Genomic DNA, 25,778 nt, shown 5'->3' with positions numbered 1-25,778 from the left:
CTGATAAATGTTTAACTCACGTTATCGTATTGTTTCATTATTTTGCTAACACATATTTAGTGCGTTCTGCATTTTCCGGTTTATGTCAGTAAAAAAACTCCTGTTTATCTGTTATAGACAGTCAGGTAGTCTGACTTTTTCAACAATGTGTCTTAAAATCTTGCATTGGCATGAAATATGGAGAATCAAAACTGCCAAATACATAGGAAATAAAGGTTCTAATTTATTAATGACAAAAAAAATGTACTCATTGTAAAATTATGAACATACAAAATAATAGAATAAGAAGTGTATAAATGCTTATATTTCCATTTATACTCAAATATACTCCATTATTCACATTTATTATTTACAAATAGGTACAGTTCTTTCTTATTTGTATTTTGCAGTTTTGGTTTTACATAATGAGGATGTTTTGCACAGTTCCGTGTCAGCCAACATTTTCTTCTGCTCTCAAAAAGTATCAAAAAGTATTGGAGGAGGTGCAGCATCCACATCCCTTCATGTGGCATGTATAGTAATTTAAAAAACAGTGTCTGCATAACCCCTTTTTTCCATAAACAGCGGCTGAAGAGTATGGAGCCCCAAACTGTTCATAATTAAATAAATAAATATGATCTTGTGCAAATATATAATCCAACAATCTATTTCTCATAAATATATAAAAAGATCATGACATTTTGAAAAACCTGCACACAGATTTTAACTGAACCACTAAACTATTAGTAGTATTCTGCTATAGTTATTTTATTAACTTCATCATTAATTATTGTATAATAATTCTTGTTTTTTAGCTGCAGAAGAAACTCCTGTCACCACATCTTCTGTTGAAAGGGAAAACGTTGATGCTGCTGCTGGTAAGTTCAAATCTACCCAATATGGAACCCAAATCAAACTTATTGTTTCATTATTACTTAAAAGACAGTTATACATTTGTGCACACACGCACAACAGTGAAGGCACTTCTTTCCAACATTCTGCACTAGATATATCTCATTTATATTACAACAACAGTTGCGTTTTGTTGGTGCTGCTGATCAGTTAGAGGGCCCACAAATTAAATTTCGCTTAGGGCCCCCGGAAGACCAGGGCCGGCCCTGCTCTGATGTACTCGTTCCTTATCCTGTCTAACCTGGTCACTCCTAAGGAGAACCTCAACATCTTCATCTCTGCTACCTCCATCTCAGCCTCTTGTCTCTGTCTCACTGCTACCGTCTCTAACCCATAGAGCAGAGCTGGTCTCACCACTGTCTTGTACACCTTTCCTTTGAGTCTTGCTGGCACTCTTCTGTCACACATCACTCCTGACACTTTCCTCCAACCGCTCCAACCTGCCTGCATTGTCCAAAGACTGTATTTTATATATATTTGAAAATTTTGCAAAGTGAAAATTGGCAAATTTGATAAAGTAATGAGAAGATGAGCTTCATTTTCCACAAAATCGGGGCTAGCCAGAAAAGAGACTAAAAATACCTGAATGGTGGACTAAAAAGAAAAGAGAAATAACTACTTCTGGTTCAAATGAAACAAAAATCTTTTTTTAGGATTTTTTGTATTTTAAATACCTCTTCATTTGAACAAATTCATGTTTCGAGGGCAAAAATTACATTTTCCGTGAGACTGAACTACTATTGTGTGGGAACAAATTATTATTTCCTAGGAACAAAATACTTAATCCTAATTAATCCTTAATTTTTGTTACCCATGTCAAGTCACAGGCTCAATAAGATGCAACTTTGGTGTAAGTGGAAGAAACAGAATCTTTTCTAACTAGTTTTATATTTGTGTTGTCTTAAAAGTACTTCCTGATGTTTGTCATTTTTATAACTTTTTTTAACACCAAAATGTAATATTTAGTGCCTTATCTATACATTGACAGTATTTTGCACAGAAACACAGATGGACGGGAGCAATTTGTCTACACAAAAAAACTAAAATGTGTCATATTTCTGCAATCTAGCTCTGTAAACCCTGCAAGGATGAATACAAAACATAATAAAAAAAAGCATATATGGTTACAAAAAAAGGTTGAAAAAAGTCTTGTCTGTGGATCTTCTTCCGTATTGAGAGGTGTGCAAAAATTATGGCTGTAAATCACATGACTTTAGAATAAAAAAAGGAAAGGTTTGGTAGTTTAAACAAGGTTTTTACACAAATTCGAATTTCATTTAGTATATTTTAGTTTAAAATTAGGAATTTTATTAGAAAAATGCCAAATTATTGCCAAAAATGTATTTTTATTATTACTGCTCACTGTCAACAGTCAAAACAGAGTATGGGTTATTGGTTTATAAGCAAAGGCATCATTTATTTTAAAAAAGGGCTTCATATTCTTCTGTTAAGCTACTAGCACATATCCACAAGCAAATGTAACAAATTTTGCTCCAGGCTTGGCGTCATATAATTGGAGCTGGCAACAAAGCGCAATTATTAATTTCTGGTTAGTACTTCTCTGATTTAAACGGGATGCCATGCATACATCACTACTAAATCCAAATCCAAGTTCAACCTGGGTTAACTTGCAACCTGCGTTCAATGACCGTCGTTTTCTGTGCAGAACCTGGAAACAATTGTAGACTTTTCATTGAAGGCGGTCGCGTTTCCGAGCGCGTTGTGAACGTAGCATTACTCTGAGTAGATCTACGACAAACAAATTCATTATCTTTAACTATTGATAGAACAACAATCCAGAGGAGGCCTTTTTTGCTTTTACTTCACCTTCTGTAGACTATTGTAAAAGTGTAGTTTCTCTTTAAACCTTTAACGCCTGAGCTGTCGCCAGCGACATCTAAAAAAACCTCTTTGACAAACTGTAAATCTATGACTTTTTACATGATCAACGTCAATCCGCTGATTTTGATGCAGAAAAAAGCTACTTTTTATATCGGCTTTAGACTGATATGCAAGACTTTATGTAAATTAAATAAAATGCAACAAAAGTAGTAGAGTAACTGTTAATAGTATAGAAACAATTATTTATACTGCTTTGACATTTTACCCTAACTTGGCTGGTGTTGCAACAGGTGCTAAAAAAGTGGTTTTATACCAATAAATCTTATTGCTTTAAAACAATAACTTGAGGTCCAAACCCATGTTCTTTTCAAATCCGTGCCTCATTATGAGCATTAATAAAAGAATAAATTGCATAATTTAATGACTGTAATTACTTTGCTCTCTTTGTTTCTCTCCTACATGAGATAGGAAGCAAATCTGAAATATTTGAAGCTCCAAGAAATTATTTTATTATTTTCATGTTTTTGTTTCTTTTTATTTTCCAGGGCCATTCAGGTATTATTTCCTCCTAACCAATGGGAGCATCTCAGCATGGTTTAAAACACCAGTAGTTTCTTTTCTTTTAAACTGAAACCATGCAGGCTGGCTCCATTTTTAATTAAAGCCAGAAAGAAAGATGAATGGACAAAGTCACAAAGGTTCTTTTTTTGAGCGCCTTTTCATTGCTAATGGCAAGAGAGGGTTTGTTGTACCCCCTGGTTATCCTTTCTCTTTCTTTAAGCCTTTATTGCTGCATTCTAATAAACCTCACTCGCAGGAACCAAAATCCAAAGAAAGTAAAAACATTTTGTTGTTGTTGTAGATGTCATTTCATGATACATTAATACATATAGATATTTTATAAGCTTTTTGTGTTAAATATATCTGTTTTCCAAAAGAAAAAAAGGTTGTAAAAACCTACAATCTTAGAATTTGCCTTTTTTATCTAATTTTACTGTGATGATCTCCAACTGTTTTAAACAACTTTCTAGTCATTTTGATGGACTCCAAAGCTACGGACACACCGATAACGTGATGTTCAAGAATGTTCCTCAACGTGCATTTATCCCATGGTGTTTCCTCTGGACAAGCAATGAGGGGCTTCTTTGGTTTTCCTACTGTTTCCTAGCGCATGTCCACTGACAGTTGGAAGGGACTTGGTGCAAAATGTGGAAGCAGTGCAAATCTTCCAAATCTTTTTCTTTCACAGCTCTATTATGAAAGACACTACGTTCACACTGCAGGGCTTTATGCTCAATTCCAATTTTTTGAAAAAATTCAATTTTTTTTGCAAGGCCGTTCCCATTTCCAATTAAATGCGAACTTTTGGGATCTCCTGTGTGACCGTGAAATGACCCAGAAGTGACCCGCATGCGCAGAATAGTACTCAACTCAACGACGTCACTGTTGTTTGCTGAAGTAGCTAACATTAACAATGGATGTCAACAACAGTGTTGTCAAAACGGAGCTCTTTTTGTATTATCACGTCTATTTTCACAAAGGAGCCAGCACAATTACAATGTTAATGGTAATTCATCATTGCTTTAGAATTGCATTTACAGATTTTTTTTTACCTGATTTGACTTGTGTTGATGGGACACAATTTATTACTTTCACACTTTGTGTATTTTCTCCTTATGTAATAAAAAATCCCAAGTTTGACTGAGGTTTGTTTGCTTTTTGTTCTGACTTCAGTTAGGATTTCCTTAAGTTCTGTCTTGAAATCAATAGTACTAATTGCCAAGATTCTGAACCTGCCCTATGCTGTACACAGTCTACTACGTATCTACAGCATCGATCCACTTTTCCCAGTAGCAGAATAAGACAGAAGTCAAATGTAAGTCAAGTTTTTATGTTTATTGTGGTCTAATGAAAAAAGTTGCAGAACCCTTTAGGGGCAGTTAACAGCATAAAAGACTAACCAGTTAGAAAATAATACATTACTAGGAAGAGGTATGTTGGATTTGCTCAAATATTCAACAGCCTGATGTAGGTCAAATCACCACATCAGAGTGATGGCTCACATCAATGAGCCATCATCTGTTGGCTTGAAGTGTAGAGCTTGAAGGGAAATTTCCCCTTCACCAGTGTGGCCCTCCGTTGCACCTTTCACATGGTGCAACATTGAACTGTCAGATCTGCACTAGAGTTCATTTCAGATGGTCATTTGGTCTAAGACAAACAAGTGTTGTGATGTTTTGTTAACACAACTGAGTGTGAAAGCAAAGTAAACCAAATAAAGATGTAAAACTCTTTCCTTTTTCCACCGGTGTAAGGTGTCAAGACAGTAGAGATGTATTACTGTAACTAATAAGTCTTGAGCCCTAAGTTACATTTGCCCTTAAGGGTGGATATGGACTGTCTGAGGGCAAAATAATGGGAATACCTCTATGGGACTCTGAAGTGGAAATAATAGTCAGGTTGATGACTACTCTGTGATTTTTATATATTTATATTTAAGTACTTAAATAAACAGATGTATTATGAAAAACACATTTTTAAATAAATTAAACAGATATCTTAGGTTAAAATTATACATTTTAATACATGTTTTATATTGCAACATACCGGTAATCAAACTTTTGTGGCTTTTGTCACTTTTCCTTTAACAGCTTTTTCAACTAGACGTGTCTTTGTAGTTGTGTTGATAACGGAAACATTCCACATGCTTTCTGTTTGAGTTTGTAAAAGAGTGTCTGATGTTGGGCCAGTCAGGAAAAAAGTAAGACATGTCCAATGCTGAACGCTCACACCTTTCTGAAGGTAAGGACGAGGAAAAACGCCATTTGAGCTAGCGGAGAAAGTGCTCAGTGTAGTCGAACACGCATGTACAGTGACAAATGTATCAAGATATTTGATTGGCCACTCTGCACGTCAACCAAGTGACGTACTTCACGGCTGACAGCAAGTTTTTAAAATACATTTTTATTTATTTTGATGGCCCCCGATCTACCCAAATGCCAGTGGCAATCGACTGAATGGTTACATACAAAAACAAATAACGTGTAATGCGTAAAGCTACGTTCGTTCACACCGCCAAACGCGTTCATGCGACCACTTCCAATGAACACTCAATGTAAACATGCATAAATGCGCATTTTGAGCGTCTACATTCAAACTGTTATGCTCACGTGCCGCTACGCAAGTTTCTACAACTGGGCTCTATGCACAAAACATGCAGCCATTGAACGCGCATTGAAATTTAAACAAGGTTGAACTTTGACCTATCAGGGACTCAGATTGAGATAGTTATCCTAGAAATTATTAGGGTTTGTGCCCGGCCAAGATTATATGACACCAAGTCTTTGATATGTTGGAACAGAGCTCTAGAAAAAATTCTGGAGCAACATTTGCACCTTGTCAACATTTCAGCAAACTTCTTTCAGTTGTAGGTGGCGGACATGCGCTATAAACAGTAGAACAAAAAGAAGAAGCCCCTCCCTTCTTGTCCAGTGTTAACACCATAGGCTAAATGCACTAAACGCTGGTTGTGAACGCGCTTCACATTCCTGGTGTGAACGTAGCTTAACAGCTTAAAAGTAACTTGCAGCTCCCACCATTTTAAATAAAGTCTTTCAGACTTTCTTTTTCAGGAGACATCCAAAACCACAAATGAGACACACCTACACATAAATCCAAGTCCTGTTAAAAAGCTGCTCAAGTTTAAATTAAACACAAAACAAAATATTTTTTTCAGGGTGTCTTTGAATCCCTTTCAGAATTGTCAATTTTACCATGCTTTGGGTGAAATGCAACATTTTCATTACTTGATTGTTTATCCTCTCACATCCCAACACTTGAAACGGAGCCACAATGAGGAACCGTCCACATGAGGCTAAAGAAGGCTAACCAGCTCGTAAAACACCCACACAGACGCACACCCAAGTTCACAAAGAAAGGCAGACACTTAACCACCAACGCACTCCAGCCTCTGACTCCATAAAAACCACAAAAGAAGCTGATTCTCAGGGCCGCTTTCTTGTCAGCCTCCACAATGGAACTGATGAGGCGGAGACGAGTGCTCACCTCCACAGACGCAAACGCCGCTCCGGACAATTGTCCTGATGAGCTGACAACACCGTTAACTGACCTGCAGGTGGAGTGGTTCCGACAGGCGCGTTATGAAATCGAGAGTTCATTACAGACCCGTGTTGTTCGTAGTGGCAGAAGGGATTAAAGGATGAGTGGATCTCGAGAAGAAAGAAGTCAAAAGAAAAACAGAGACAGAGTCGGCGGTGCGCTGTGTGTGGGAGTGAAAGACATTCAGAAGGCAGCCTTGTGAATTAAGAAAAAGGAATCAAGACGAGACGAATATGACTGAAAGTTAGTCCATGAGAACTGAATGTGTCAGCAATTAAAAGGAGGTATAAAAAAAGGATTTTGGATATGGTGAGCATTGCACCAAGAGGCTGGGAGAAAGAGATGGAAACAAAAAGGAGAAGAGAGTACAAGACAGCTTTTATTACACAACATGTGCTCTGGACAGATGGCGGTGAATTATGTATTAAGGCTTTTACACTGTTCTTGTGTTGTGCACTGAGGAGGAAAAGGGAATCCATATGTGAAGCAAAATGTTTAAACTAACACATTATTTTACTTCTTTGCAGAATCGGGATCAGAATAATGTATTTAGCTCAAAGGGAAATTACATTTTTAGCAGAGCTCTGATCAACAAAGTCCCCCAGTTACAAATTTCGACATGCAACGGACAAAGAAAAAGCGGGGGGAAAAAAGCATTACGCCTAATTCTCTGATAAGCATTCTAGTTAATGTTTGGGTTGATTGTGTTTAGACAGTTAGAAATTGTGTAAGGAAGCAGCCACAGGTGTCTCAGGTGTTGCCTCGACAGATTGGATTCCTACACGCACACAAAAAAAAAAAACACATATTAGTCTGCAGCAAAAAGCCCCCAAACCAAAGCCATTTGGAAGAAATACGGGTGGAGGGAGAAAAGAAAAGAGCAGAGATGACATTTGCTTCACACCCAAGTGAGTCTGTAACCTCGCTGTCGATTCTGTTCACCACCAACCCCCCACCCCCTTTCATTGATGGACTTGGAGCAGCCCACCCAGCGTAATGCCAGTCATAGAGGCCTTCTGGCTGAACTAGCTGTCAGAGGTCCTGCCAAAGCCGGGAACACGCTAAGCCTCAGGCCAAGGAGACACATGCTAGTAAGAGAATTTGGCAGTAATGGCGGGTTAAACAAGACGTGGAAAAAAACAGGATGAGGTGGAGGGACGGAAACGAGGGAGGAGAGGACAGAAGAGGACAGAAGGCAACGGAGGATGAAAAACAGAAAAATGGGTTCAGACTTTCCTTTTCTCTTTTTCCTCTTAGCAAAGCAAAAATGGTGTTGTAATAATTAAAAAGAGTTATTAAAAGTCATACTATTTCAAGTCAGCTCTCCCCGACTGTCATCAGTAAACAACGCCGCTAATAAGGCAGTCTTACTCGGAGACACAAACGCTCAAATCTGCAATCTCTCAGAAACATTCCCTTCCTCACTCATCACACACAAACCTAATGGGACTTCAGTGTTTACCCAGCGAAGACTGATGGAGGTTATTAAGTCTGGAGATGCCTTGCTCTGTGAGATAAGTTTATTTTGTTTACACGAAGGGCATTTGATTGCAATTGTGGCACCTCACAGTTACTTTGTGGGGCGGCCGTGGTGTAGTAGTAGGGCGGTCGACCATCGATCGGAAGATTGCTGGTTTCGATTCCCATTCACCAGTGTGTGAATGGGTCTGTGACTGTAAAGCGCCTTGGGCCTTCGAGGAAGGTAGAAAAGCGCTATATAAGTAAACGCCATTTACCATTTACCTTCTGTGGAGTAGAAAAAGCGCAGGATTATGGAAATACAATTATATCAGTGAAAAGGAGCCTAATCTCCCACAGATGAGGAACAACAATCACTAACTATTCAACAAGTTGGTGATTTTGTTCTAATCGTGGACAAAAATCAATGTTCCTTCAGTTCAATCAAGGTGGAAAAAAATATTTAAACAGCAGATTTTTTTTTACACATTTTTATACTTCCTCCTTTAACGCATTTTTAACGCATTTTTGCAAAATGGTATACCACATGGACAGGTTGAATTAATCAGTGATGAACTTATGATGAAAAAAGGTCATGTTTTTTTCAGTATCCGCGGTTACATGCGCAAAATATCTTGATTGGATCAATGGTCGGATTAAAATTCAACCGTGTACATTGCCCAGAAAAACTTTTTCCGATTAGAACAAACGTTCACATCGTCACACTTTCGGTGGGAATAAATCATTTGGACATGCGCAGTAGTGTTGAAACTCTCGGAAATGAGTCCCACTGTACACAAAGTGAGCTGCCATATACATTTATGCAGCAGCTTGGTAATATACGAGATGATCTTCCAGATGTGCTTTTGTTAATGTTATAGTTATTATATGTTACGGGAACCAAGGGAGGAACCCAGGTGCAGGAACGACAACAAGTCGGCGTAACGTGGAAACAGGCTTTTAATGCCAAGAGCACACTCGAACATGGAGCATGAACGAAAACGCTACGACAACCACAGAACAAACAGAGCAGCTTAAGAAGGGAACCTAATCAGAGAGAACATGAGCACCAGCTGTGAAAACACCGGGGACAGGTGAGGGGGGAGGAGCCAGCAGGAGGGTTGCGGCTGAGCAGCAGGGCCATCCATGACATTATAAAGCGCCTGTTCGCTCATCATTTTATTTTTAATCTGTGTGGTTGGTGCTTTTTTTGTGGCAGAACGAAGCCGGAAGAAGAGTTAGGAGAAGGCTAACATGCGCTAACAACAACATTTAGCCTTTGATGAACAAAAATCGATGCGGGGGAAATGCCGCAATCTGCATTCTGGCTGCACGTAAACATGTGGAAAATAAATCAGCTTTTATTTTGTCGGGAAACGACTGGAAACACAAATCCACGTGATTGTTTGAACGCTTTCTAAGGACTGAGCGGCAATTCTGCTTTGAAAAGCTCACACACCGCCCCAAAGCCGCTGTGTCAGCTGGCGGCCCGAGCTCTGCTCGGAGACGAGAGACATGGTTGTCTTGAATTCGGCTGCTCGTTCACATTGAGCTGCGGTCCGAAACCTCCTACATGTAACAAAGCATCCTCCCCTCAAACACAAAGCTATAAGTCCAGCTGCTCTGCTCAGAGACACGGTTCCATCCGTCTACCGGCAGCCGCGCAGGGTCCGGACGTCAGGGGGCACGAAGCGCTCCTCTCCGGCACCCCCCTCGCGAAGGACGTCAGAGAAGATAGGAAGGGAGAGGCAAGGAGCCCGCGGGGCGAGGGCGGAGCGCAGAGGCGTCCGCACTTCGCTCGGGCGTCCGCGGAGCAGCCGGTCGGTCCTGTTTGAGCTCCAAAGCCTTCTCTTGCGTCTATGCATGACGTTAAACAAGAACAGTAGTGACACACGATTGGAAGGAACTGTTTACATGCACAACGATCGGATCAACAATTGGCAAAACCCACCTATCTCGATCGGAAAGAAATTTTTATCCGAACGAGTCTGATCGGGCAGACTATTCCGAACGGCGTGTTTACACAATGCATTTTTCTTCCGATCAGGCGTTCTTTCCGATTACCATTGTCCATGTAAACGCAGCTAGTGAAAGTTAAGATTCATTGAATAAGTTTAAATTTAATAAGTGATTAATCATTATTATTTTGTTAAATTAGATTTTGTTAGATTTGTGATCCACTGCAAACATAGTGATTAACTGTAAACAAGTGATCCACTTTTTTTTTAATTATATATAAATAAATAAGTAAAAAAGTACACCCCAAAAAAACAACACATTAAGGAACAAAAACAACTGAAAAAAACAACTGCAACAAAAGTAAATGAATAAATGAGTGAATGAAAAACACCCGTGGGACTGTGGCACTTTAACGCGGTGTTGTACAGCCTGATGGCTGTGGGGAGGAATGACCTGCGGTCGCTCCTTCTTGCACTGTGGGTGCAACAGTCTGGTGCTGAAGGAGCTGGTCAGCGCATCTTTTGTAAGGACTATTTAAAAATTATTCTCTTTTTTCTTCTTCCGTATATTAAAGGTATTGCCTTGTTTCTTTTTTCTATTTCTGGGAAAAAAATAAAAAATAAATAAAGATAAGTTGAAATTCCAGCTTATTTAAAAAAAAGTTTTATTTTACTACACCTCGAATTAGTAGTTTGTCTAAAATTCTCTAACTAATCTCAATGTTGCAATGATTTTATTACCAAGAAATAAAGATCCTATTAACAAATGGAAATATAATGCTTGATACATGTTTTTCCAAATAAATTGTTGATTGTATGCAGAGTAGAGTCAGTAACGTTTCTGCATTTGTGTTAAAAGCGATTTTTCGATCACCACTAGCTCTGCGAAAGAAGTGGGTGTGTAGCCTGGGGAGGGGGGGGGGGTCCTGGAAGGTGGTGTTCCTCACTTTGTGAAGTCATAATGTAAGGGACCTACTCGTTTTCGTGGAGTGGGAGGGGCTGGTGCTCAGGGAGCAGGGTTTTAGACAATTTGCCTGAATGAGGCAAAATACCGCTTTGGGATTATTTGTATAACATACAGTTTGCATGATATAGGCCCTTTAAGCGACTACTTCCAATAAAAAGTCTGTACAAACATGCATGTGGCCATTTCAGGATGCCTCATTCAAAGATCTTGCCTCCAGGTGTAGCTACGCCTGTTTCTACAACTGTTTTCAGGCTCTACGCTCAAAATGTGCATCTATTGCACATGCGTTCTAAATTAAACCAGGTCGAATTTTCACCACTGAGCGTGTGTTTAAAGTTAAACCAGATTGACTGATCAGAGACTCCGATTTACAGAGGTGTTTAAAAAAATTGATCGTGAAAGGGGAAATGAAAAATTGCAGTTTGCATTAATTGACACCAAGTCTTTCATTTTTTTGGAATCGAGCCTGGAGGAAGATTCACGAGATTGTACCGCTTCTAAATTTTGCACCAACCCTCTTCCAACTGTAGGTGGTGGACATGCACTAAACAGTAGTAAAAGATAAAGAAGACGAAGTCCCTCCTTGCCCGTCCAATAAGAACACCATGGGCTAAATGTGCATTCAAAAATGTGAGTCATATGTCTGGTGTGAACGTAGCATTAGAGTTGGATTACGAATGCTTGTATGAATGTAAAGACAATTTTAGGGCAAATGTGTGTCATCGTGGAACTGGAGGGCAAACCATGTAAATTAAAGGGAAAAAAACAGCAGCACAGATGGCATTATAGGGCTGCACATGATCCTTTTTAGATAGACATTATGAAACTGCTATGATGTTGAAACGTTTCTTTTTGGGAGTTTTTCTGTTTTATTAGTTGTCCTGATAATTTTGTTGGTACTTTCAGATCGCCAACTTTTGTCTGCCTCTGAGCTTTTGCATGTGGATCTTTGACCAAAATATGGCCAGAGTTAAGTACACGCCAAGTTTTGCACAGTTCCCATCCACTGGTATCTCTGAAATTGGTTAAGGGCTTTATTGCTCTGTTGGGAAGACTGGAAATTCTTTTGGATCAAGGAGGGTTTCTTAAATATAAACTCCTTTTAATCCGGGCCTGATCATAGATGCAAATGAGATGCTAAAAAAGCAGAAAAAGCTTTTTTTGTTGTTGTCATATATTCCAATCACTGGCTCCAAGTTTGTCCAGAAACAGCCTTAGGGATGAGCAGCTGAATTAAAGAACTACAACAGAACGTGCAAGGGTTGCTGTGAATATAGAGTAATGTCCACAGGTAAAAATGTGGTTATAAAATGAACTAGCACTTGCAATACAGACAATAAAAAAGGGGAAAAGAAAATTCTAAATTTATTAAATTATACAACAAAGTAGAAACGAGCAAAAACAAAGTTTGTCAAAAATGATACACTCAGCAGCCACATAATTAGGTCCACCATACTAATACTGAGTTGGAACCTCCCTTTGCCTTCAGAACTGCTTTAATCCTTGGTTTTATAAATTAAACAAGGTCCTGGAAACATTCCTCAGAGAGTTTGGTCCATATTGACATGATAGCATCACATGCTGCGAATTTGTCGGCTGCGTGTCTATGATGCCAATCTCCCGTTCCACCACATCCCAAAGCTGCTCTATTGGGTTGAGATCTGGTGACTGTGGAGCAAGGTTATTATAGTTAACGAAAACGAACGAAAAAAATAAAAAAAAACATTTTCGTTAACTGAAATAAAAATAAAAACGAGAGTTTTTAAAAAAACGAAAACTAACTAAAACTGTTTGTTGTGTGTTTAAAACGAACTGAAACTAACTAATATAAACCCCCAAAAATACTTCGTTTTCGTCTTTGTTAATACATAAGTCTTTTGGGTTGAAATAAAATCTATTTACTTCACGCTGCTAGTTTTACTGTGTATTTGACCCCTACGGCATCACGTTGTCTGTGACGTCACATGATGTCTGTCAGACACTGCTGGCTAGTGTGATCATAGACATTTACATGAGCGTGATGGCTGCATTAAAAGTTGGGAAAAAGCGGGAGAGTCCTATTTGGGACTTTTTTGAATATAACAGCGTCGAAAACAAAAGTAAGTGCCTTGTAGTCGAAGCAGGAGACAAAATTTGTGGAACGCTCCTCAAAGGGAAAAACCCTACGAATCTAAAAGTACATTTAAAAAGCGCACACAAAAACGCAAATCAACACTACCTACAAGCTAGCCTCTCGCCCGCCCTGCCCCGAAAAAGAGCCGAGAGCAGGTAACGTAATGCTGTTATCGGCTGTTGTATTTTAATTTAAGGATGGTTGTCCTTGTGTCCTCTGAATAATGTTTCAAAATGTATCTTTGATTGAGTTTTATCATACAATACTTATTCTGGTGATTTTGAATCATGCACCTGACAAATATCCTAATTTACAAAAAAAAAGAAAAAACTAAAACTAACACTAAAACTAATAAAAACTAAACTAAAACGAAGCAATTAAAAAAAACTAATAAAAATTAGTAAAGCTGCCTCTAAAAACTGATTAAAACTAAATAAATTTAAAAACAAATATTCAAAACGAAATAAATACTAAAAATAATAAAAAATCCGAAACTACTATAACCTTGCTGTGGAGGCCATTTAAATCTAGTGAACTTGTTGTCATGTTCAACAAACCAGTCTGAGTTGATTTCAGATTTATGACATGGCGGCTGATCCTGCTGGATAGCTGACAGGAGTGACACCCGGTGTGGTCTTTGCTGCTGTAGCCCATCTGCCTCAGAGGCTGGATGTGGTGCACCTTCAGAGATGCTCTTCTGCAGACCTCGGTTGTAACCAGTGGTTTTTACCACCATCAGCTGGAACCAGTCTGGCCATTCTCCTCTGACTTCTGACATCAACAAGACATTTCCGTCCACAGATCTGCCACTCACTGGATATTTTCTCTTTTGTAAATTCTAGAGATGGTTGTGGGTGAAAATCCCAGTAGATCAACAGTTTCTAAAAAACACAGACTGTCTGGCGCCATACCACATTCAAAGTCACTTTAATCACCTTTATTCTCCATTCTGATGCTCAGTTTGAACTTCAGGACACATCATCTTGACCATGTTGTCTACATCCCTATTTGCATTGAGTTGTTGACGTGTGATTGGCTGACTAGACTTTTATGAGTAGACCTTCAGGCCGGTGAGTTTATGTTGAAAGTCAAATAAAACATGAGATGAAAAAAAGCAAAAATTGTCAAAAATCTTGTGATGCTTACATAAACGGAGACACTTTATGTAACTTGCTTTTGTTCCCTTGGTTGATTCTTTGATAGCCTTGTGTTACTAAAACAACATCAAATCGTTTTCTTGTTCAGACCGCTGACATGTGCTCACAAATGAAAAGACAAAAGTGTGATTTTTGACCCTACATACGGCTGATTTTGCAGCCACTGATTGAAGCAACATAAGGAGCGCCTATTACGTTCAGTGCTTTCAAATGTACAAGGTCGAAACATAAAAGAGAACTTCAGAGTCACTGAAATGACTTTCATCCATTACTTACTGAAGGAGCATTGCAGCACTTTGAAGAAAAAGAAAGTAAAGAAAAACTAATTTTAAATTGATTTTCGTGAAGGTTAAAAGTATGCAACAACGTGCTGACTCATCAAAACACGGAGGACTCAAACTAAATGTTTTTTCTTTAACCCTTGTGCTATCCAAGGCATGTTGGGATCATGTAGACCCCACAAGACAGTGCGCTGAACTTTTTTCTTCAATAATTTGTGATCTTCATTGGTGTCCATGGATTACATGAAATCCTCTTCACCTTTATCCACCTTTGTCATGATCGGGGGAACACGTCAATGGTCATCTTGACCCCATAGGATGGCACAAGGGTTAAAGAAGTGGAGAGAAATATAGAGCTGTTAAGACAACACTTCTACTGGGTTAAACAGACAGAGAGGGAAAATTAACATTGATTCAACTGTCTGTCACAACTACTTGTAAAAGGTCTTTTGGGGTTGATGTTTGGCGTTGCCGTCTTCTAAAATTTGAAACATCTGAAGGGAGAAGAGGTGTTCTTACTTGTTGCCTAGCAACAAGTTGTGATTTGTCTGGGGAGAGTTAGGGAACGGTTTGGATGTCTTTATTGATGTGATGGATCGTTTCTGCAACCATTTGCTTGTTAGGACCTTAAAGGAATCGGTGTTTGTCAGTTGCAGAAGACGCGGATAGGTTTTGATTTTAAAATGTATCAATTTAAGTGTGGTGGGCATGTTGTCAGATTTGACTCATTAGATAGATTGGGCCATAAGCCATGTTTACAGCTGCAGTATGTTTTCTACATTACTTTGCAAAAACACAAGTCATAAAATTCTTCATTTCCAGATACTTTTATTGGTCTAACTTGTGAGTGAGTCCTAACTGATTTGAGTTTGCCGTCAGTAGTTGAGAACTCTATTATTCATTCAGACGCTGCAGTGACCACAGAAGGTTTGGAGAAAAAGACTTGGTTTTCTTGTTTTGTAGAAAATACGCTGGGTGGGCTACAAACTCCCTGTTCCGTTCCATTCCTTTTTCATAGTGGACTGTGTTCTGCGCCCTGATTGGCTGGAGATCTTATTTATCGAACTGCTCTGTGTCGCATCTCCTGTACAGAATGTGCTCAGTATAACAAATTTACATACATCTTCAATTGTGATCACATCCTTGTTTTCATTTAATAATACTGGAGTTATTATCCTTGAAGGTTTAAACTTTGAGAGTTTAAAACAAGAGAGAAAAATGTGAAAATGTCTTTGTCTGTCTAAAAAAAGGGGTATAAAGTGTGTAGTGAGGAGTCCCGCACAGAATTTTTACCTATCCCGGGCTATTTTTAGAATAAAACTCCCTCAATTAACGTGGGAACAATGTAAACATATTATGTATAAGTAAGCTTTTATGAACTTTAATCAATTTTTTTACTTTAATTGTTTTTCTTAGCACATTGTATTTTAAAAAGAACCTTTCAAGGTGTGTTGGAGCAAAACCTAATTTTCATTATGTATTAATAGACTAAATCTAATACGATTTCATCTTGACCCGCGTTCTCAAATATGTTTTTGCCTCTTTGGCAAGATTTAACATCCATGGTGAGTTTACTTTGTAGTGAATTTTATTTTACTGAATAATTCAAACTAGGCACAAATGGGAAGGTGGTGTTTTTATTGACAGGGGATCTTCAAATCTATTCCACAACACCACTGATGGTCACCTTTCAGGCTTGTTGGTTTTTCCCTGTTTCCCTGCTTCCTAACCTTTAAGAATCCATGGCATAAATGATCATTTAACCCTTGTGCTATCTTAGATGACCCCACCCTTACATTGATGACCCAACTCCCAATGTTAAAGTGCCTAGGATAGCACAAGGGTTACAGATGGAAAATGGCTTCAAATTAACCTGAGACCCAGTTGAAAATGATTATTCCATTTTTTTAAATTTTGATTTTACTTTGACAGGGAAACTGCAGCACAAAACCTATTTTTTTCTCATTTTTTTTCTATTTTTTATGTCACAGATTTGTGAATGAGTTTCAAATCACCGAACAGTGACAAAACAATTTTAGCCAAGCTTCTGTTTGTCTGATTACAGGGCACAACAAATCCAAACCATTTTTCTCCTACTTCAAAGTGGTTACGACAATAAAGGGCATATCCTGGCCAAACATTCTTCTTTTAAAAACAAGGTCTCAAATAAAAAATAGAAATCCAGAACCTTTGAGGTGCATGTTTCCTGCAGTCGTGCTGATCAGTATAACTTTGTAGTCAACATGAAGCCACATCAACCACTGAGAAGATTGGCAGCTGTTTCCTTCCTCTCAATGGAGGTTTTAGTCCTTTAAAGCAGTGTTTTTCAACCTTTTCTGAGCCACGGCACACTTTAACCTTAAAAAAAATCCCGCGGCACACCAGCATCCAAAAATTTAAAAAAAAGGAGAAACTCATAGTCTGTATTGATCTACAGCCCCTCCACAATCTCACATGCATTTTTGAGATAATTGTTGCAGAAAAAGCTGGAAACTGCAGCTGTTTTTTTCTAAAAGATATAATAAAAGTTAAGTTAGAAGATTTAAAAATAGTTTGATGTGTGTTCGTTGGTTTCAAGACGTTTAACGACAGATCTCCTTGTGCGCTGTCACTCTCACAACCCAATGCATCATGGGAGCTGTAGTGCATAAAACGGCCGGAGATCGGTTTTCGGAGCTTCATTGTTTTGTTCACTTGTTCCACGGTCTGATACTGGATTCTGTGGATAGCTACACCGCTAAAGACGAGCTTTAGCTGGTATTTTTGTTAGAACTGAGCGACTTTACGAGCTAAATCGGGACAAGGAAGTTAAGACTGTAACCACTTCTCATTGGTCAGACTGATGACATGTGATTAAGCCCCTCAAGAATGATTGGTGGAGACAGTCAAAGGGACGGGACTTTTCCCAAATACAGCCGAAGGTGCAGCTGAATCGCGGTACGGCCTTTACACTGCAAGGTTCAAGTGACCCAATTCCGATTTTTTCCTCTCACGTGGCACAGATCAGATATGACCGGTGAATGTGTAAGCAGGACAAAAGCGCATGGATTCCGTTTTTCTCAGATCGGATACAGGCCTCTCTCGTATGTGGAAATAAATCGGAAACGAATCGGATACGTGCATCTGCGTGTGCCATGTAAGCAGACACATCGGATATTCCCCAGTAAATGCGAGTCGTACCTCAGTGACGTCAATTCAGGACACCACCAACTGAGATCACATGACTTATTAAGGTGCTTTTTGAGCGCTGATTTTGCTGTCAGCGTGTTACCTTTCAGCCTCAGGCTTCAGACCGTAGTCGGAAACCGCTGCTATGTCCGGTCCGGACGCAAACGGTAACTAATGAAGCGGGACACCGTTCCTATGGACCAGGCTAGAAGCAGTTTATTTCTTTGGGGGGGCATGTATGATGGGGACCGTGTGTGTGTGAGCGCGCACGCGCGCGCGTGCTTGCGTGTGTGTGTAATGAGAGAGGGGGTGTGAGTGCGGAGCGGGGGACTGTCTGAGAACCGTAAATTAAAAATAAGGTGTCTCGCCCAAAAGTTTTGGAGTCTTTCTGGAGGCTGAGGGTTCAGAACGGAAAAGAGAACCCCGAGGAAATCTCCCGTGCGTTTCTGACCACGGTCGGAAAAGAGAAGTCATCGAGCAGGAAAGGTTCAACACTTGGATCAAACTGTTAGTACAGCACGTCTGCAAACACTTCCTCATTCAAAACTCAGAGAAAGCACATAAGACGGCCGACCAGCCCTCCCTTTTCCTCCCCCGCGCATCATCTCAGGAGCCCCCAAGGCAACGCCTCCTTCGTCGCTGCGTTGCCTCCATGACAACCGCAGTCACAACAGTCCGAAAGAGGTCCGCGGAAGGCGGAAATACTGCTACGTAGTCCTCAGAACGTCTATGTTTGATAGTTTCAGCATTGTATAGTGTAAATGCAAAAATCAGATATGGGTCACTTTTAAAAGATGATGTAAGCGGGTCGTCAAAAAAATCGGATATAGTCAGAAAATCGGATATGAGCATCAAGACCTGCAGTGTAAAGCCGGCCAAAATGTCTTTAATAAAATAAAAAAAGCGCAAAGAAAAAGTATTTTATGATCTTTTATATTCCTAACTCCTCATTGTTTCATCAGGGCCTGTTTGGATGAACACAGAGCTGAAATCCTGGAGATTGGAAATGTTTTTAGATCAGTTAATGAGGGCAATTTTCCACGGCACACTTGACCATCTCCCACGGCACGTGTGCCGCGGCACACTGGTTGAAAAACACTGCTTTAAAGAGTGTAAAAAAAATATTTTTCTAAGTTACTCTAATGGGAAAACCTCAAAGCAAAGTTAAAGATCCTAATATATAAATTTGAAAGCTCTTTAAAAACTGATGAGCAACCAAGGAATATTAGCTTTTACTCTTCACAGCACAGTCTTTCACATATTATGCAAATGCACTCAAAGAAAAACCATTACTCTACCCCCCACCCAAAAAAAAAAAGCTTCAACAATGCCAGAGGAAACTCACTGAATTTCAGTTTTACTCTTTTTTTATACCTCTGAGTTTCACACGACGCTGTCACCTCCACCTACGAAAGATGTTGACACAAACAGTTCTACATTGCTATTGACCTTGTGTGATATGGAGAGTAAATCTAATACGCAAAAACAGAAACACTCTTTATATTGTCATTTAATCTGCAACAAGTGTAACTTGCTCAGGCTGCAGTAATGTCAATGCACAATGCAGGTGTCTCAATGCATAATTCATGGGAACTGAGGTAGAACAATCCTTACATTTGTACATGAATTTTGAAAATGCAGTTCAGCCTTCTCACTGGCCTAACATCTTAGCAGTTATAGAAAAATGAAAAGGAGAAAAATGATAAATGACATCAAATTAAAAACTACGTAATCTAAAAGTTACACAACATGCAATAATTAAAAAAAATAGCTTGTAGTTTTACTACACAAATGTATAGTTTAGATTTTCTACATTGACATGATGAAGAGAATAGAATTTTAAAAAGGTTTGGGTAAAGAGAAGATGTGCAAATAATGTGTTTTATTTGATGCCATTGTCTATTTAGAGTCTTTTGTTACCAAGTCTGTTCTTCAAATCACTGGTTGCTTTAGTAGGAAGTGGATAGGGATATAGTCCAGATATGTATTGTAGTTTAAATAATTAATCTTCAATGCTCATAAACTTAAGAATTGTGACCCTAAAGGCCCGTACACACCGGGACGAATTTCGCGCGCGATATTCGCCGACGTTTAACGCCTGGTGACTAAACAAAGGGCACCAATGTGAGTGTGCACACCAACGCGAAAAAACGCCATGCATCAAAGCGCACTTTTTAAAAAACGCCTCGGGTTCATTTTTTTAGTTTGACACGCCGCATCGAAAACTATACGACCAATGAGAATGGCACTTTTGCACACGTGTCTGGAGCTTCTGAAGTTACAGTAAAACACAACTTGGGGGCGCTCAAACACAAAACTGCCTTTCTGAGCACATATACCGGCGAAGAAGATAGATGCCAAGTAGCGTCTACACTGCCGCGTAGAAATAATGACGGACATTCTTAAATATCCCCGAACCAAGCACCAGTTGGGGCTACTGGTGCTTGAAATATTCATGTTTTCTTTTGTATGATTCTGGCAAGCGCGTAAATACTTGCTCTCTTCTTCTGAGTGAAAAGCGACTTTAAGAAGCGTAAAGTTGCGCAGCGCCACCTTGTGTACAGGAGTATTTCTGTTTACATTAAGCGCCATCTAATGTCAGGGAATGAAATTGCATGTTCGCACGGCTCATCGTCAGCGAAAATCCCCTGGGTGTGAACACAAAAAACGTGGCGCAAAACGCTGGCGAATAACGCCTGGCGAATATTCGTCCTGGTGTGTACGGGCCTTAACTCTACCAGAGGTAAGATAACCCTTTTGTCTTGCAGTGTCAAAATTTCCCCATGAAGGAAAATACATACACATGTTTGTGTGAACCCATTTAAATGCCAAAACAAAGACAAATAGAGGAAACAGTTTCATACGTTAATACCACTTAGAACCAGTGTTTTATTTTCATGTGATCCAAATCTAAAAAAAAAAGAAAGAAAACAATGTATTTGGTTTGACAATAATACAATGTTTGACCAGCTGCCATAAATTTTTGCAAATATCAATCAAACCACTTTGGCTGCAATATTATTTTAACGTAGCATTTACTGTACATGAAAGCAACAATATATATTTTTTCAAATCTGAAAATAAATCCAGGCATTTGAGGATTAAAAAGTCTTAATAATTACAATTCCTCAAATATTAAAAGAAGGAAAAAAGAGAGAGCATTGTTTGTCCTAATCCATATTTCTTTGCTTTAAACTATAAAAGTATTTATTTATTTTTAAAATTCCTCTCACAGCATTTTTAGCCAAAAAAATCAAAATAAAATAGATAGAATTTGATTTAAAAAAGAGGAACTTTTTAATCTGTACTAAAACATTAAAGTACACACTGAAAAAAATTGGAATAAAGGTGAAAATGATTTACCCTCTTAAGCATAGGACAATCATTTCCCCCAAATATTTACCTAAAAAAACACATTTTTTATTATTTGTCTAGGTAACAGACTGCCTTTCCCCAAAGAGAGCTGAAAAAGACTTCTTGTCTTTATATAAAAAAAGACCTGCAATCATGAGTAAAAGCAAGCTTATAGATAGAAGGACAGAACGCTTAACTTTATTTGTTGTTACCATCCCAGAGGGAGCTATCATACATTTCAGTTGGTTCTTATCATTTATATCACTATTTGTTTTATTTTGAAAACAGTAAGTGTACAATTTTTAGAAAACTAAGCATGGCCAGGTTAACTACACCATTTACTCAAGGGCCACCCAGGGACATGACCGAAGAGACCTCCGCAGGAGCCCCCACTGCCAGAGAAAAGGAGGGCCTAGGAGCCCCAGAGGACGAGCCCTCAGACTCCAAGGCCCTGCATGCCTGAAGTCAAATAAAAGGCCTGCTCCTGCCCGAGAGACCTAAGCCTTCCCCACCACCGCCCCAGAGGTGATTTAGGAGGAGTGCAGTTTCCCTCCACTTTAAAAGCCTCCATTTAACACAGCCTATGTGACAAAATGGACCATTTGGGATACAAAAGGAATCCTGGAAAAATAAGAACCCTCAACAACAGAATTAAAAGAGCTTAAACTTCCTTTGACTCAAAATAACGTGACTTATCTCTCAAAGTTTCCAACGTACAAATGTATGACTCAGACTTTCCTTTATTATTATCATTGTATGCAGTATGAAATTATGGTTTCAGGTATTTAAAAGAACATATAAAAATCGGAGTTAGAAATAGAAATAAATTCCAAATATAAACTATAAAACCACAGAGAGATGGAATATGGCACTTGGTAACAATAACTAACTTATATTTGCGTCTATGTAACTACATTAAATAATGTACATGTGTAGTTAATTTGAATAAATGAAGGTTGGATATTCCTCTTTAAATAAAGTTGTAGAAAAAAAATGAGCAGATTTGAACTAAGTGGCTTTAAATGGAATTCTTCTGAAACTGATGGTGAGAAGGAAATTAACTAATGCAGTTTCTGCATGATCATTTTATCCGCTTCTTTTACCAAAAACAAAATGCATTTTTGGTATAAAAAAAAAGTTAAGATCTCAGTGACAAGAAAACTGTGATCAAAAGACTAAACAAAAACTAAACATCCTTTAATAAATGCAGCTCTCTCTGATTGGTTAAAGAAAGAAGACTCAACCCTCATACCCATGAACGCTGGTCTGTGATTGGTTAGATGGTTTACTGTCCTGCCTATACCAAGATAAGAACAAAATTAGAGGACTTTTTTTTATTATTGTCACTATACAAAATATATAAAACATAAATCATAAAGTTCAGGAGGAGAATGATCAGATTGTCCTCCATGTTTGGTCTCCACCTGCTGATTGCATCATCAACACACCACAGGCCAAAACGGAGTCCCTAATTGGTTGACGCAACACGTCTTCCTTACCAAAGTTCAGATTTTAAGAATGCCACATGACCCCTGATCACATCTGAACACTGACTTAATGTTCAAACTGGACGCCCCTAACCCATGAATTGCATTCAGTGTTAACGCAAAATAAGAATTTTGAAATGTTTCAGATTTTTTAAGTATATTTAATAGTTGGCCTGAATTGACTTTACACACATGTAGCCTTTGCATGTAAAATAAGTGAACCATATCTTAAATCTGACTGCAGGATAGATTTTCTAGTTGTGAAATCGTTTTTATAAGTAAAAAGCCTTTAATGTGAAATAGACACATTTGTTTGAACTTCAAACATTTTCTCTTTTGAGAAATATCCAAAGGCATAATTATAATATCTACAAAAGCCAATACATAGCATAATCTAAGCTACATAGTGTAATATCCTATTATTTCCTTTTCAGCTTTAATTCCTCAGACCTAATATCGTCACTCGACCTAAAGAAACTAGTCCGGATCCAATATGGGCTTTTGTAAATAATAGATAAGAATGAAATTAAGTGAAAGTATAAATATTTAACAAATCCTAAAAGATTATGAACTGTGCCTGCCTTTTTAAACCCTTTCCATCCAGTTATTACTAATTACAACTAATAATATATGAATAACTCTGTTTTTAACCTAAGTAGGAAGGAAAAAAGATAAGAAGGAAAAGCAAAGAAGGAAAAGCATGTGAGATTGGATCAAACACTGCCTTCCGTGTTTTTCTTCCAGGTCGTGACACAGAGGGACAAATGGGGACATGCTAGTGCCAAAATGCTGCCAGCAGGTAAAAAGAGGATGTTGAAGAGTCTTCCCTCCTCATCCTCCTATCATCCCATTCAGCCTGCCAGGCCCAGGCAGAAAAGACCTCGTTATCTCATTGGAAGTCATTAGAAGTCGTCACTCTGTCACTCGCGACTCCGTTCTCCACAGAAACTCTACAGAGGAAGAAGGAATGAGGCTCAGAAATGGACAACAAGACCTGTGGCCAAATGTTTCCAGGAGAGGAAGTGCATAGAGGCGTGTGTGTGTATCTCAGTGTTTACTTGAGCTGTTGCAGCTCTGAGTGTGTGCTTTTTACACCTTGCGTATGACTGTAACCGAATCAATTTAGAGGCAAGAGAGGTGCAGCGTTGTTACCAAACCGAAGCAAACAGTCCATGTTGGAAGCAGCAGTTAGGGTAGCGATTCTGAAGAAAACAGCTCTTATTTTGCTCTCTGAAACAGAACTCTCCTGCAGTCTGCTCCTCACTCTCCCCTTCACAAATTCATCCTACATTAATGCACAAACCCACAGCATGTGGACGTTTTCTTCACCAGCATTTTTTCTCTGCTGACAAAATAATAAACCTAATTTTACTTGTTTTTTTTCTCATTAAAGTTTATTTTTTTTATTTTCAACAGGAAAAGTTGTTTTTTTATCAGTTGAATTTCTACAAAATTCTGCATCAAAACTTAATTTTATGTTCAGTTTGACACGCCTAAACGGTAGCGCCTCCATGACAAAGATGGACAAATTAGAAGTTTCAAATTGCATTTTGCTCATCAACACTTTTTTGTCAAACTGAATCAATTCCAACAGTTGCAGCTCAATTCATACGTTTTTAAAGATTTAACACAATAAAAACATTTTTTTTTGTCAAAATGAACTTTACTTATTATCAAGCTGAAACTACTTTGGGGGTTTATTTTCCTCGAGTCTTCCAGGACTCTGCTGACATTTCGTTAGAGGGATTTAGAACACAATACAGAAGAATAACATTACAAGTGGCAGCCAACAAAAATGTCTCTTGACGTCTCTGCTGAGTAAATAATGAATTTTTTTCCACTTGTTTCTGAAAACATGAAGTTGTACTCATGGCTTTTGTATTAGTAATGAACCATTTATGCTGCACCATAAGATGTATTCTCAAATGGACTGAACCCACGGTTTCTAAAGCTGAGAACAGAGTCGACGTTTAAAAAAAATTATCTGTCTTCCAACGTTGTTTTATGTTTTTGTAATTTATCCTGGGGGGGGGGTTAAATGCTAACATACCGGACATACTCAACGCCTGTGTGTCCTCAGCTTCACCCCACTGTTGCAGATCCCCTACACCCACAGACAGTGGGCGCTAGAGAGTCTTTTCAGGTTTCTGGTGGATCAGCAATACTAAAGCGCTTTTTCACCAGCTCACAATTTATTACTGACAGTAAGAATCCTCACAGAAGGAGGAATTTGATTGTAATAAGGTTGATAGTGGAGCCGGTTATTATAATAATTGTGCCTTTTTTGGTACAAACACCAAATTTGGCATGGATGTCCATTAGAATGTCCTCTTTCACAGAAGCACAGAAAAATTCAAGATTTTAAATATATATAAATTACATATAATAGTTTTCTGTTTACCATATATAATTCTTTTAAGCAGTTGATTTATGCACCAAGGGTATTCTTGAAATGTATATATATAGACAAGACCCAAGGTGTAAGCTGTGCAAAAAGGCGCTTGAAAAAATCTAGCACATAACTGCAGGGTATAAGACAGAGTAAAGATCCTGTGGGACTTCCAGATCCAGACTGATAGGATGGTAATGGTGAACCAACCAGACATTGTAGTGGTGGATAAAGAACAGAGGAAAGACGTTGTGGTGGATGTGGCAGAACTAAACGATTGAAAATTCAGAAAGCAGGAACATGAGAAACTTGAGAAATACCAGGGACTCAGAGAAGAACTAGAAAAATCATGGGAAGCGAAGGTGACAGTATATATATATATATATATATATATATATATATATATATAATTTTCTTAATGTTTTGACAGAAATGTTAGAGAAGAAATTTACAAATACAAATGACTTGCTCGTATATCAGCTTTAGCTGCTCCCAAAAGATGAAGGGAAAACTAGAGTAAATCCAATAACCTTTCATCAGTAGTTTTTAGTTCAATGTTTCTGAACCCCTGCTGAGAGCTATAGTAATGGCCAC

The 25,778-nt window shown here is 38.5% G+C and overlaps 1 protein-coding gene across 2 annotated transcripts in view; it reads left to right on the top strand.

The window, feature by feature from the left end:
• The window catches only part of LOC105357079 (uncharacterized), a 126,428-nt gene extending 101,676 nt beyond the window's left edge, over positions 1-24,752 (top strand). The window contains exon 4 of one of the 2 annotated variants that reach the window (XR_911098.4): positions 23,540-24,751. Coding sequence is in view for 1 of the 2 variants with exons in the window: in XM_078942175.1 (XP_078798301.1) it covers positions 23,540-23,574 (35 nt within the window). In the remaining variant the exon portion in view is untranslated. Of the gene's footprint in view, positions 1-23,539 lie in introns of both variants that reach the window. The other variant, XM_078942175.1, reaches the window with a different exon arrangement.
• The last annotated feature ends 1,026 nt before the right edge of the window (positions 24,753-25,778 follow it).

This window comes from Oryzias latipes, chromosome 23 (assembly GCF_053564925.1).
Source record: "Oryzias latipes strain Hd-rR chromosome 23, Olatipes_Hd-rR_3.1".
Lineage (NCBI taxonomy): Eukaryota > Metazoa > Chordata > Actinopteri > Beloniformes > Adrianichthyidae > Oryzias > Oryzias latipes.
This window is presented reverse-complemented; position numbering and strand designations above follow the sequence as displayed.